The sequence below is a fragment of the Chrysochloris asiatica genome, unplaced genomic scaffold, assembly GCF_000296735.1.
Source record: "Chrysochloris asiatica unplaced genomic scaffold, ChrAsi1.0 scaffold00165, whole genome shotgun sequence".
NCBI lineage: Eukaryota > Metazoa > Chordata > Mammalia > Afrosoricida > Chrysochloridae > Chrysochloris > Chrysochloris asiatica.
In genome coordinates, this window is record NW_006408683.1 from 1,159,852 (window position 1) to 1,173,812 (window position 13,961).

Genomic DNA, 13,961 nt, shown 5'->3' on the forward strand with positions numbered 1-13,961 from the left:
TTCTTTTTGACAATGAACGCAACACCATTCCTCTTCAATTTGTCATTCCCTGCATAGTAAACCATGTGGTTGTCAGATTCAAAATGGCCAATACCGGTCCATTTCAGCTCACTAATGCCTAAGATATTGATGTTGATACTTAATTGTAAAAATGCAGAACTCCAATGTCCATCTTATCCTGTTTCAGTTATTAATACCTATAAATAAGTAAGTATGTCAGCCAGGCACTTGTTGCCTTGCCCTAAAGTTCCATTTGGCTTCTTGACACCTGTTTTCCCTCATCTCATTTCAGCCTTATGGGTATTAAATCTTCTAACATTGGCCTTGCTTTTTCTTTTTAATTTATTTTTTATTGTGAACTGAATGATAGTTTACATGGGAGAACATTGGCTTTACACCATTGTTCCATTGCAATGACTACAATCTCCTCTGTGCATCATCATTCCATAGTATTTGCTTCCATTCCCTCTGGGTTTTTTTTTTTTTGTTTTGTTTTTTTTGTTTTTTGTAGGGGGGTGGGTAGAGGCACACAAATATACTCAGGAATATATAATAATTTAAACAACCAAAGAGCACATTCTGCAAGCCTGCCTCCTGGCCACCAGCAATCAGTCCCTCTCGTTCCATGAGTCTACAGTCCTCAGCTGCTCCATATCACCATTTCTGCCTCCATCTCTGGTGTTGCTGCTTCTCTGGATAGGGTCCCACATTCTGCTCATACTCTTCTCCCTTGATGGTTCTAGGGCCTTTTGTTTCTGGACTGTAAGATTAACTACTCCCCCATTTTTATTACAAAACTTCTACCTTTACATCTGTGACAGTTGCAATTAGTCATGATGACACTTATTCACTATTTTTGCTCTTTTTCTTTATCTTATTTAGAGAATGGCATTCCAGGACATGTTACATGGCTATGCTACCTGCTTTATGTTTAGAGTTATGTTCACATAGCTCATATATATTAACAGGAGGGATGAGTCCCTGGAGAAGGACATCATACTAGGTAAAATGGGTCAGCGAAAAAGAGGGAAACCTCCAATGAGATGGAATGTCATAGTGGCAGCAGCAATGGGCTAAAGCAGAGAAGCAACTGTGTTTTGAGTCAGAACTAATTCAATGGCACCTAGTAACAATAACAAATTATATAGCAGTCATTATAACAATATTAGTTATAAGTGGGTGTGCTCTGGCAAAAAAATGTATTTTTCTGAATCAATTACACATGGGCAGCCTCCCTGATTGGGGTATCACTGCATGAGTATGGTCACCGACCTGCTGCCCTTTTTTTTTCTGTAACACCCAATGCTCCCACTTCCATTGCTGATTCTGGGCACCCCTGTGATTCTACTCTTTCCTAATTGCTCTCACGTTGCCATTGTTTTTTTGTTAGCTGTATGCTGTGGAGTCAGTTCCAACTCATAGCGACCCTGTATAGGGTTTTCCGAGGCTGTAAATCATTATGGGAACAGAAAACCTCATCTTTCTCCCATGCAGCAGATGGTAGATTTGAACTACTTACCTTGCAGGGTTAATTGCCCAACTCATAACCCACTGTGCTTCAGGACTCTGTATATTGCCGTTGCTGCTGCTGCATGCTGTTGACTTCTGATTCATAGTGACCCTGTACAGGGCTCCCAAGGCTGTAAATCTTTACAGGAGTAGAACATCTCATCTTTCTCCCACAGAGCGGCTGATCAGATTTGAACTGCTGACCTTGCAGTTAGTAGCCCAATGCATAACCCAGCCCTATACACTGGTAGAATCCTGGTGTGGCGCTATGAGTTAATTTGCCAGACTGAAAAGCTGTTTGAACTGCAAGGTCCACAGTTCAAGCTCACCAGCTGCTCCTCAGAAACCCTACACAGGGTCACTATGGGTTGAAATCGACTGGACAGCACTTAACAACAACACACACTGGCAGAAGATACATTCCTGAAATCCTTATCTAGAATTCTGGATGAGTTTTCAGAATTTCAGTGCTACAGATTTTGGTAGGCTCTATAAGGAAGTCTAAGGAGCTCTGGTAGCATAGTGGTTATGAATCAGGCTGTGAAACGCAAGGTCAGTAGTTCGAAACTACCTACTGTTCCACGGGAGAAAGATGAGGCTTTCTGCTCCCGTAAAGATGTATAGCCTCAGAAACCCTATGCAGGGTCACTATGAGTCGGAACCAACTCCATGGCACACAGCCAGCCATAGAGTCTTGAGGAGTCCTGGTGTGGCGCTGTGGGTTAATGCGCCAAACAGTAAAGCTGTTTGAACTGCAGTCACCAGCTACTCCTTGGAAACCCTATTCAGGTCGGAATTGACTCGACGGCACTTAACAACAACATTATAGAGTCTTGAAGGAGCTCTGGTAGTGTAGTGGTTACAAATTAGGTTGTTAATCTTAAGGTCAGAAGTTCGAAACTACCAGCTGTCCTGTGGAGGCTTTCTGTTCCCATAAAGATTTACAACCTCGGAAATCCTATGCAGTGTTGCTATGGGTTGGAAATGACTCTATGGCACATAACCATTACCACAATCATGGAGTCCAGATGTGGCACTGTAGAATAAGCACTGGACTGTTAACTGCAAGATTGGCAGTTCAATCTTGCACCTCCTAGAAAGTCCTACACAGGGACACTATGAGTCGGAATCAACTCAATGGCATTTGATAACAACAACAGTATTGAAAGTACAGAGATGAATTCAGTTATACTTTCTCTTCTTACTTCGGTACCCCACAGAAAATTAACAAGGTTATGCTAGAATAAAATACTTTCCTTTCTTTTAAAGTAAAAGACATATTTTTAAATATTAAAGCTATGCAAGCTTAAATAGAATGAATGTTTTTTTCTAGTAGTTTATTTTACTATATTAAATACAACAATATGCTCACAGACTTTGTAGTAAGATACACCTGAGTTTAAATCTGGTCTCTACCACTTGTTATAATGTACCCTGGACAGTAAATTTAGAATATTTCCATTGATGCTGTCCTTTTAATATGTGTGTTTTCTTACCTGCCATCTTATTTTTGAAATATATTAATCTAATTGTCTCCAATCCTAAAAGATTTAATGATCCTTCACTGTTTAAGGGTCGAACCTAAAATAATAAAAACAATTAATATTTCAAGTTAAAAAAACTAGCCATAAAGTTTTTGATCTATTAATAAGCTGTACAATATTTAATCCTTTCATTTGTCATTCTGCTTCAAAATACAGCCCTAGAAGAAAGTGAACAACAAAAACTAGTATTAATTTGTTACTGGAAACTTATGAAACTATCTAACTTACACAAAATTATAATAACATTTTAAGAGAATAAGCCAAAAAAAAAAAGAAGTACTAAGTAGAAATATATTTAAATCTTACATTTGACTTTTTAAAAGCTACTAGTGACTAGATATATTAAAATTATATCCATACACTTGCTTTATGAATTCTTATTACCAAAATCTAAACCACATACTAGGTGGGTGGTAGGTGAAATTACAGGTCACAGGGGAAAGGAGGGGCTGCCAATGAATGGTGATGGTAGTTATTCATACGGAAACAGATGAAACTGGATTCCCTAGTTCCCATCATATACACACACTCAATTTCAGATAGACTAAAGACATAAATGGTTGCAAAACTTTATAATTTTTGGAAGAAAATAGGTTATATCTTTATAACCTTCAGATAGGAGAAATTTCTTAGACAAGAGACACTAAACTATCCAAAAGGATAAGAAGGACACATTGAACTACATTAAAACTAATAACTTCTGTTCAGCAAAAGACACCTGAAAAGATGAACAGACGGAAAACAAACACAGAAAAAGCCTTAATGCATGCATTATCCAATATCCATGGCACATCAAGAATTCCAAAAAGTGAATAAGGGAAAAATGGCCAATCCAATAAAAAAAATACATAAAAGAAATGATCAGGCATTTCCTGAGAGAGGAAATATGAATGATAAATAAGCATAGAAAATTGAGAAAACGCAAATCAACATCTTAGTAAGGTACAATTTATAACCATTCACAAAATCTAAGAAGTCTGATGGAATTGAATCCTTGGGTAGTTAATGTTAATGCATTTATTACTAACTGAAAGGTTGGAAGTTTAAGTCTACCCAGAGGCTCCTTAGAAGACAGGCTTGGTGATCAACTTCTGGAAAAACCATCCCCTAAGGAGCACAGTTGTACTCTCATGCACAGGTTTGCTGGGAGTTGGAGTCAATTTGATGGCATTTTTAAAAAACGTGAATCAGTAATATATGTTGGTAGGAGTGTCAATTGGTACAATTACTTTGCAAATAATTTTCTTGTAAAATGATGTCCTATGACCTATCAATATGATTCTTAGGCATGACCTAAGGAAACTCCTGAACATGTATGCCAAAAGTCACATGCAGAAATATTTATGGTACATTCATTGTTCACAATAGCAAAATGCTGGGAAACAGCTCAGATATCTGCCATTCAGACAATGGGTAAGTAAATTAAGATGTTTGCCTAACAGAGTATTTTATTGTAATGAAAGTCATATTATAGTACATGTAGTAATATTGAGGCGTCCTGGTGTAGTGCTTCAGGATAAGCACAATGTTGGTAGTTCAAACCCACCAGTCACTCTTTGGAAACCCTACGGTTACTATGAGTTGAAATGAACTCAACTGCACTTAACAACAACAACAAAGTACCATGAATGTATGTTGAAAACACAGCAAATGAATGAAGAACACCAGATAAAAGATGACATACAACAAAACATTTTTACAAAGCCCCAAACAAACAAAATTGAACAATATATTGTTTAGGAATTTTTAAATATACAAAAAGTGTAACTTGAGAAAACCAAGGGAATGAGAAGAGGTCGGGGTATGGAGTAAGGGAAAAAGTATACAGGTAGATGCAGTGCTATGGGCAATGTTCTGGTTTTGAAGTTAGGAGGTGGGTTCAAAAGTGAGCAGGTTATTGTTATGCATCATTAAGTGTCATATATATTCATTCTCTCTTACATATAGTCCCCAAATTATATAATAAAAATAAAACAGAAAATTGCAACCTGATCAGACTTTGAAATCAGAGAAGAATATCCTAACTGCTTTAGGTAATGTGGCAGGCAGTATTTACAAAAGCTTTTTTCACAGCTGATGGGGTTTGCAAATGGGGAAGTACTTGAGATGTGATGATCATGGCTACTTTCTTTCACCCTGATCCTTCCACTAATACATGCTGATAAGGGACACATCTGTCAGACACTATGTTCTTCTTCTTGTAAAACAGCAGTTCTAAACTTGCAAAAACCCTCTGTGTGTTATGAAAACATAAGAAAATATTAAAGGCAAATACTCATATTCTATTTTCTTAAGAATATGTGAAACATTCTTAAATCAGAAGGCACTTAAACATAGCTCTGGTTCTAAGTGTAATCACTTTTTTAGCCTATGAATTCTGTCCTCATAGTATTAAAAATTGCATACCAATTTGTGAAAAACAGTTATAATTAATAACAATAATATATTATCTCATAACTCCTTAAACCATATATAGAACATAACACATACATTATGGGTTGTAAGATACACCCTAGCTGTTTGTTATAAAAACAATCATACGTCATACAACAAAGCTAATATAATGCAGATATAATAATATTAAATATGAGGGATTTTGAAAAGTTAATGGAAAATGGAATTAAAAGATAATATAATATAAATAAAACATAATAAAAAGTTTTATTTTTGTTCCCATTATTTCTTTTTTCTTACTCTTGGTGGTGGTGGTTATGAGCTGACTCATAGTGACCCTGTATAAGGGTTTCTGAGGCTGTAAATATCTCTCCCATGGACTGACTGGTAGATTCGAACTGCTGACTTTGAAGGTTAGCATTCCAGCTCATAATCCACTATGCTACCAGGATTTATTTCATGCTCTAAGTCCAAAATTACCAAATCATATGCCAGAAAACATTAAAATACTGAAAATAGCTAGACAGTCATGTTAGTTTTTCACTGCCATGCTTATAAGTTTGTTTAGCTGTGTTTTAATGTTAAATGACCTTTTTGAGAGGGAGAGTTTGAATCCATTCCATGGAGTTCACATCAAAAACATCAACCGCATTTTCACTATACACTGAGAGATATGGTGCGTTGTAACCTGGGAGAAGGGACAGAGAAAACAGCTTTGTAATTACTTTAACTGTTTAATCCTAAGCATAAAAAAAAAAAAAAATCTTTGTTAAATAATTGTAGAGTGGAATATCACATAAATCTTTTGATATCATATAGCAGCCACATTAAAATATTTTTGAAGTACACAGAGTATGAATTATAAATGAATTGACATACTATGGATCAGATTATATAAACATTATAATACATGAAGTTTCCATAATTATCAAGGGTTTAATATTAAAAATTAGTTCTATAGTGGCATTTCATTACAGTTACAAAGCAGAGACATCTTTATGGAAAAGTTCTAGTGTCAGTTATGAATATAAGATAATATGCATAGGCAGATGCTCAATAATATAGTCATTTGAGAAAGAATATTAATTGTGACATAAGCAAAGAGAGAATAAATTATTTACCTAAACTAAGGTCACAAACTAAGTTATTAGCAGAGCTATTCATAAAAGCCAGATGATTCAGCTCTTATTCCATATAAAAGTCTAAACTGCAAATTATCCAACTCTTGTTGCTGTTAAGTGCCATTGAGTCGGTTCTGACATATAGTAACTCTATGGGTATTCCAAAGAGCAGCTAGTGAGTTCCAACCACCGACCTTGTGGTCCATGCTTATGCTGCAGTGCCACACCAGGACTAGATTACACAAAACAGCATTTGTTCTACGTATGATGCCATAGGTAACAGCATGTATTTCAGAAGAAACAAAATATTAAGAATAGTTAAGTCAGGATGGGTGGGAGGAAGAATATTGTTCCTTTGTTATTTTAATCTAGATTTCCTCATTTTTCTGTAGTAAGCATGCATCACACTCTTATACTTTCTTCACCAAACCTTTAACTGGACTGCACCCATACTCATCAGTCCTCCTATCTTGTTACAGGTGTGCCCTGAGTTCTACCCGATCTAGCCTTCTTGTTCTACTTCCTATTATATCCTCTACACTCAGTTTTGTCCTCGGGGAGTTCCCTAGTGGTTCTTCCCGAAACCTGAGCATTTAAATGTGTTCAAGTTTCTTCCACTAAAACTCAAACATTTTGGATGATTATTTCTATGAACTCTGTACCCCTGCTATCACAACACTTAGATTCTACTGCAACTGCTTTGTCTTATCGTGAATCTTCTCTATTGCACAGTGTGCTCTGTGAAGGCAAGACTATTTCTATGTTGTTCAATGCTATGCCTCACACATGTAATAGTAGTCAATAATTTACTAGCATTTGAACGTTTCTTAAAAAAATGAAACAAGCAGTTTTAAATTTCTACCTGCCTAGGTAAAGTGTAGTGGTTATGAATTGGGCTGCGAATCTTAAGGTCAGCAGTTCGAAACTACTAGCTGTTCCACGGGAGAAAGATGAGGTTTTCTGCTCCCGTAAAGATTTACAGCCTCGGAAACCCTGTACAGGGTCGCTATGAGTCGGTTCCAACTCCACGGCACATAACTGCCACCAGGTAAAAATATAAAACTAAAAAACATTTCTTATAAATACTATATTACACCTTTATCTAACTGATTAAATAATTCACTTAACTACTTTCTATAGAATAGGTCTTATGAGTTATTAACAATAGTAAGCACTGTATTTTGGGACACCAAAAGACAACTGGGCTATTTCACAATAAAATATAGATTAAAAATCCATCTATATAAAATGTTCCATAGAAAGAGTAGCTTTCTATGTGCAAGTCAATGTGGTGCCTGTTGGTGTAGGCCTAAGTACACTATGGTTATTCTACATAAATGACAGAATGAATATTTAGGAAAAACCAAATGATGGCCTTAAAAAAAATACCTTGTTATCAACAATGGCTACATTTAATACATTAAGTGGAAGGAAACAGACAGAAAGATAAGACAGCCAAAAGTAAGAGAGTCTTACAACAAGAGGAAGGATTTGCTGGCCACATCAATTCTTGCTGCCTAGATCTTCGGCCCTGGCAGTCAGTGTATATCCCAATGCTGCTAAAACACAGCAGATATTCTTTACTTGAGATCTCAACTGCGCAAATAGCATCCGTGGGTTGATGTGCAATAAATGAAAGGGTGTGGTCATTTGAATGCAGCATACTGAATGGGCTTCCTTCTCCATTCAAGGGGTATCTTAGAAATCCTGACTGGAATCCCACACAGAGTTGTTCACTGAAGATGGTCATCCACTGGACATTATACGGCACTTGAATTTCCTTAAATTTTCTGTGACGGGTCTTGCTCTGAAATAGTTCATAACAGAGGACTTGCCTTTTCATAGCCACACACAGGCATGTAAGAGCTCCATGACGTACCTTTCCAGAAGTTATGGCTTGACACCCTTTAGTTTCTGTTAGTTTGTAAAAATCAGTCTCCCTACCATCCAAAGCTGACATGGGAAAAAGTCGTACATGACGATTTCGTCCTGAGATCACAGCAACAAGCTGATCACTTGGAATGAGTTCAATCTGATGAATCTTCTTATTGTCACCAACTCTAACAATTTCTACATAAAAATATCAATAAATCAAATGCAAAATGTTTTATTTATTAACATTATTATATCTCAATTGTATACAAAACAATACATTGGCTTATAGTAAAGATATACACACACATAAGAGCGTATAAACAATATACAGAAAAAACCCAAAACAGCAAACCCACTGCTAATGAGTCAATTCCAACTCACAGTGACCCTGTAGGACAGACTAGAACTGCTCTGAGACTGTAAATCTTTCTCCCACAGCACAGCTGGTGGATTTGAACTGCTGACCTTGTAGTTAGCAGTCCAACACTTACTACGAGAAAAGGGAAGATAATTAAATCTACTATAAAATATAAAACAATGGCTATAATAAGGAACTAAATTTAGCAGAGGTTTCTGGCATCTGAAACAAAAAATTCTTATCTGATAAAGCATTCCAAATCTTTAAGAAAAATCTTTTTGATGTCACTGAATTCTAGGGAACTTCAAAAAAACTTTCCTTTGAAAAAATTGAGTAATTGAGTAACTCATATTTTACTGAAGGTATTTCTGTGAATAACAAACTAATGTAGTTTAAATGCATTGTATTACCGTGATCTAAGCTGATACAAAGGATAGAACTCAGAACACTGCATACAAGAGTGTTAAATTAAATTGGTTCCTCATTATTTCTCCCAGTATTTAATTTCTCTCTAGAAAAAATCCGTTGTGCTGAACTGTGTGGAAAAATAAACAACACACACATTTGAATGGTGTTATCTCTACTTTACTAATAAAGTACTAATAGAACAATGGGAAAAGCAAGTTGTTTTTCTTTCATGTACCATGTTTAGGAATGTAATTGCTGTTGTTGTTGTTGTTATGTGCCGTGAAGTCGGTTCCGACTCATAGCGATCCCGTACAGGGTTTCTGAGGCTGTAAATCTTTACAGGCTCAGAAAGCCTCCTCTTCCTCCCTCAAAACAGCTGGTAGTTTCGAACTGCTGACCCTGAGGTTAGCAGCCCGACTCGTAACCACTATACTACTAGAGCTCCTTAGGAATGTAATTAAAGCCCATATAATAGAATTGTTACATAAAATGGCCTAAGAAACACTAAGCGCTTGACATTTTAGAACTCAAGGGGATTACGGAAATGAAAAAAGAAAGGTCTTTTGACTTATAAACACAGCAAATTGGAACTGGAAAATGTCACCTAAAGAAAAGCCAAGTCTAGCATTTTAAAAGAACATATGGTTTAAAGTTATTTTAAATTATGTTTTTTTCTTACCATCTTTGGTGACATGCACAACAAATAATCCTTCTTCATTTCCCAGAGCTATTCTTTCATGATCTATTTAAGACATAAAAATGAGACATTTTTACTAGTAAACACTGCATAAAGTTAAAGACATAAAGCAGATATAAGTTATTAGTAAAGGGAATTTGGTGCAAGAAACATAAAAAAATAATAATTTGCACAATTAAATTTCCTTTAGAATACAGTGGCAAATATTATCACTCATGTCATTTTTAACAGAATAATCATTAGAAACTAAACCTTACTTATGTTGTTGTTGTTAAGTGCCATCAAGTTGATTCCGACCCACAGCGACCCTGTATAGGGTTTCTGAGGAGTGGCTGGTGAGCTTGAACCACCAACCTTGCAGTTCAAACGGCTTTGCAGTCTGGCGCATTAGCCCACAGCACCACACCTGGAATCCACCTTACTTATAGAAATAACTAAATGTCTATTCAATGAATGGAGAAAAAATTGAGAACTTAGCAGCATGTTAGTACTTTGGGTCCAGTTCCATTTCTTGTTAGAGGAGGAAAAATTGTGAAAGGCAAATAGATTTGAACTCTACTCATTAAACTTCCCAGTATCTACTAGAAAGTAACAAAAGAGTTGGATGTTTATATAAGAACATGGATAAAATTAAAGCTGAAGATAAAGACACTACTATTTCTGGAGGGCATTTCATATGCAAGGCATTCTGTGTTACAAAATACTTGTCAACAACTTTATGAAGGTAATTAATATGCATATCCATGTTCTACATATGAAATTTATGCTCTTTGAAATTAAGTAACCTGCTCTAAGTCACATGTGCAGGGAAATAGTTTAGTTCATCTTTGGTATGGCTGTCTTTTTAGAAGAACAAATATTTGGAAAGTGTGCTTATTTTTGATACTTGACAAAGTTCTGATAGAGTTCTCATTCATTCAGTAAACATTTATTGAGCATCTGTGATATGACACATACTACATTGAATACTGGGATTCCTAGGTGAAAGAAAGCCCTTGGTCACAAAGTAGACTGATAAACAATTTATGAGACTATGAGAAATGCAAAATCATACCTATGATTGCAGCTGCCTGTGTTGTTTTAATGAGGGGTAGAGTACTGTCATAAGCCTCTTTGGGAACATAGACTGAGCGGTCTCTGAATTTGTTTTTCTTCAAAATCTTGTGCAATTCGCTCAGCACTCCCACCCACTTACTCTTCTCATTCTCACTATCAGCTAGCATCAGGATTGAACACTTGCTATTAGATGCGGAGAACTGGGAAGCTGTGACCTAGAACAATTAAACCAATATTCATATTAGAAAACATATACCCTTTATGCTAATTTTATGACTAAGCTAGTTTGCTTAGCAAACACCAACAAAATGAGCATTCATTAAATGATACTTTAACAGTTTATCTATTTCTAATCAGAAAAAAAACTAGTTTTGGCATTAGAATTCATGATAAAGCAAAGGTACTAGATATCATTTAAATGTTAGTATCATTTTACACTTCTTGCTATAAAATGCCAGAACACTAACAATAAAATAATGCATTAAACCCAATGCTGTCCAACTGATTTGGACTCATAGCAACCCTACATGACAGAACAGAACTGCTCCATAGGGTTTCCTAGGCTGTCATTTTTACAGAAACAGACTGCCACATCTTTCTTCCATGGAGCTCTGGTGGGTTCAAACCACCAACTTTCTGGTTAGTATCTGAGTGCATAATCACTATATCAACAGGGCTCCTCAAAAATAACAACAACTGACATTTACTAAGTACTAAGCACTGAGTACTTACAAGGTAAGTCTAGGTACTTTACAAGTATTCACTCGATTAGTCCTTATAACACCTTCATGATGCGGTAAGTATATGAAAACACATGAGAATATTTCTCTATTAGTACACTGTTAATGCTCTAGTGTCTACTCTCTTGACCACTATGCCATGTTTGCTGTTATTAGGTGCCATGGAGTTGGTTCTGATTCAGTGACCCCATACCCAACAGAATGAAACACCGCCTGGTCTTCTGCCATTCTCACATTTGTTGTTATGCTTGAGCCCACTGTTGCTGCTACTGTGTCAATCCACCTCCTTGGAGGGTCTGCCTCTTTCTCGCTGAGCCTTCACTTTTGCTTCTCCAGGGACTGGTCCTGGTCCCTCTTAAGAACATGTCCAAAGTACAAGCGACAAGGTCTCACCATTCTTGTTTCTAAGGAGTAGTCTGGCCTGCTCTTATTTCTTCCAAGACAGATTTATTTTTTCTTTTGGCAGTCCACATTCAATCTTTTTCACAAACATCATAATTCAAATGCTTCAGTTCTTCTATGGTCTTCTTTATTCATTATCCAACTTTCACATTCATATGAGGTGATTAAAAAATACTATGACTTGGATCAGGTGCACCTTAGTTCTCAAACTGAAATCTTTGTTCTTTAGCATTTTAAAGAGGTATTTTACAGCAGACTGACTCAGTGTGATACATCATTTGATGTGCAATACATCAAAAATAGTGACAGTGGATCCAAGCAAAATGAAGTCTTTGACATCAGTCTTTTCTCTGTTTATCATGATGTTGTTTATTGGTCTAGTTGTGAGGATTTTTGTTTTCTTTACATTGAGGTTCAATCCATATTGAAGGCTGTAGTTTTAAATCTCCATTAGTAAATATTTCAAATCTTCTTTGCTTCTAGCAAGCAAGGTTGTGTCATCTGCATATCAGAGGTTGTTAATGAGTGTTCCTCCAATCCTAATGTCATGTTCTTCTTCATATAATCCAGCTTCTTGGATTATTTGCTCAGCATACAGATTGAATAAGTATGATGAAAGGATACAACCCTGGTGGCACACCATTCAATGACTGCCTCTTGAGAAAAATTAAGTGTTCTGTAATTTCCATTCTTTGTAAGGTTATCCATAGTTTGTTATGATCCACACAGTTGATGCCTTTACAATGTCAATAAAACACAAGTAAACATCCTTCTGGTGTTCTCTTTTAGCCAAGATCCATCTGACATTAGCAATGATATCCTCATTCCACATCCGGCTTGAAATTTTGGAAGCTCCTTGTTAATGTAATGCTACAACCATTTTTGAATTATTTTAAGCAAAATATTACTTGCATATGATAGTAATTATTTTGCTTGATGATTTCCACATTACATTGCACCACCACAGAGACACTGTACCAAAAGGAAACGGTTAATGTTCAAGCATTTCAAGAGGTATCATATGATCAAGAGTCAATGATACTAAAGGAAGAAGTCCATGCACTGAAGGAATTGGCAAAGAACAAGGCACCAGGAATTGATGGAATAAAAATTGAAATCTTTCAAGAAAGTGAGGTGGCATTGGATGCTGGTCACTAATCTATGCCAAGAAATTTGGAAGAAAACTATCTGGCCAACTGATTAGACGACTATTTGGAAGTATTTGTGGCCATTCCAAAGAGAGGTGACTCAATGGAATGTGGAAATCATTGGACAATATCTTTGATATCCTATGTGAGTTAAGTTTTACTAAAGGTAATATAGGAACGGTTGCAAGCATACATTGACAGAGAACTGCCAGAGGTTCAAGCCGGATTCAGAAAAGGCTGTGGAACAAGGATGTCCGATGGATCTTGGCTGAAAGCAGAGAATATCAGAAAGATGTTTACCTGTGCTTTATTGACTATACAAAGGCTTTCGATTGTGTGGATCATGACAAGCTATAGACAACATTGAGAAGTATGAATACTCTTGAATTGTACTTATGAGGAATCTGTACATGGACCAAGAGGCAGTTGTTCAAACAGAACATGGGAACACTGAATGGTTTAAAATTAGGAAAGGTGTGTGACAGGGTTGTGGTTTCTCACCATACTTATTCAACCTGTATGCTAAGCAAATAATCCGAGGTGCTGGGTTATATGAAGAAAACCGTGGCATCAGGATTGGAGAAAGACTCATTAACAACCTGCGATATGCAGATGATACAGCCTTGCTTGCTGAAAGTGAAGAGGACTTAAAACATTTACTGATGAAGATCAAAGAGCACAGCCTTCGGTATGGATTGCATCTCAATGT

At 36.4% G+C, this 13,961-nt stretch overlaps 1 protein-coding gene across 3 annotated transcripts in view; it reads right to left on the reverse strand.

Annotated features, from left to right (window-relative positions):
• The window catches only part of CDC42BPA (CDC42 binding protein kinase alpha (DMPK-like)), a 628,044-nt gene that overhangs the window by 21,987 nt on the left and 592,096 nt on the right, over positions 1 to 13,961 (reverse strand). For all 3 annotated transcript variants that reach the window (XM_006871264.1, XM_006871263.1, XM_006871265.1), the window contains 5 exons: positions 10,961 to 11,177; positions 9,889 to 9,951; positions 8,045 to 8,638; positions 6,038 to 6,135; positions 3,006 to 3,090 (listed from right to left, as the gene is read on the reverse strand). In XM_006871264.1, coding sequence (XP_006871326.1) covers positions 3,006 to 3,090; positions 6,038 to 6,135; positions 8,045 to 8,638; positions 9,889 to 9,951; positions 10,961 to 11,177 — 1,057 coding nt within the window. The remainder of the gene's footprint in view (positions 1 to 3,005; positions 3,091 to 6,037; positions 6,136 to 8,044; positions 8,639 to 9,888; positions 9,952 to 10,960; positions 11,178 to 13,961) is intronic.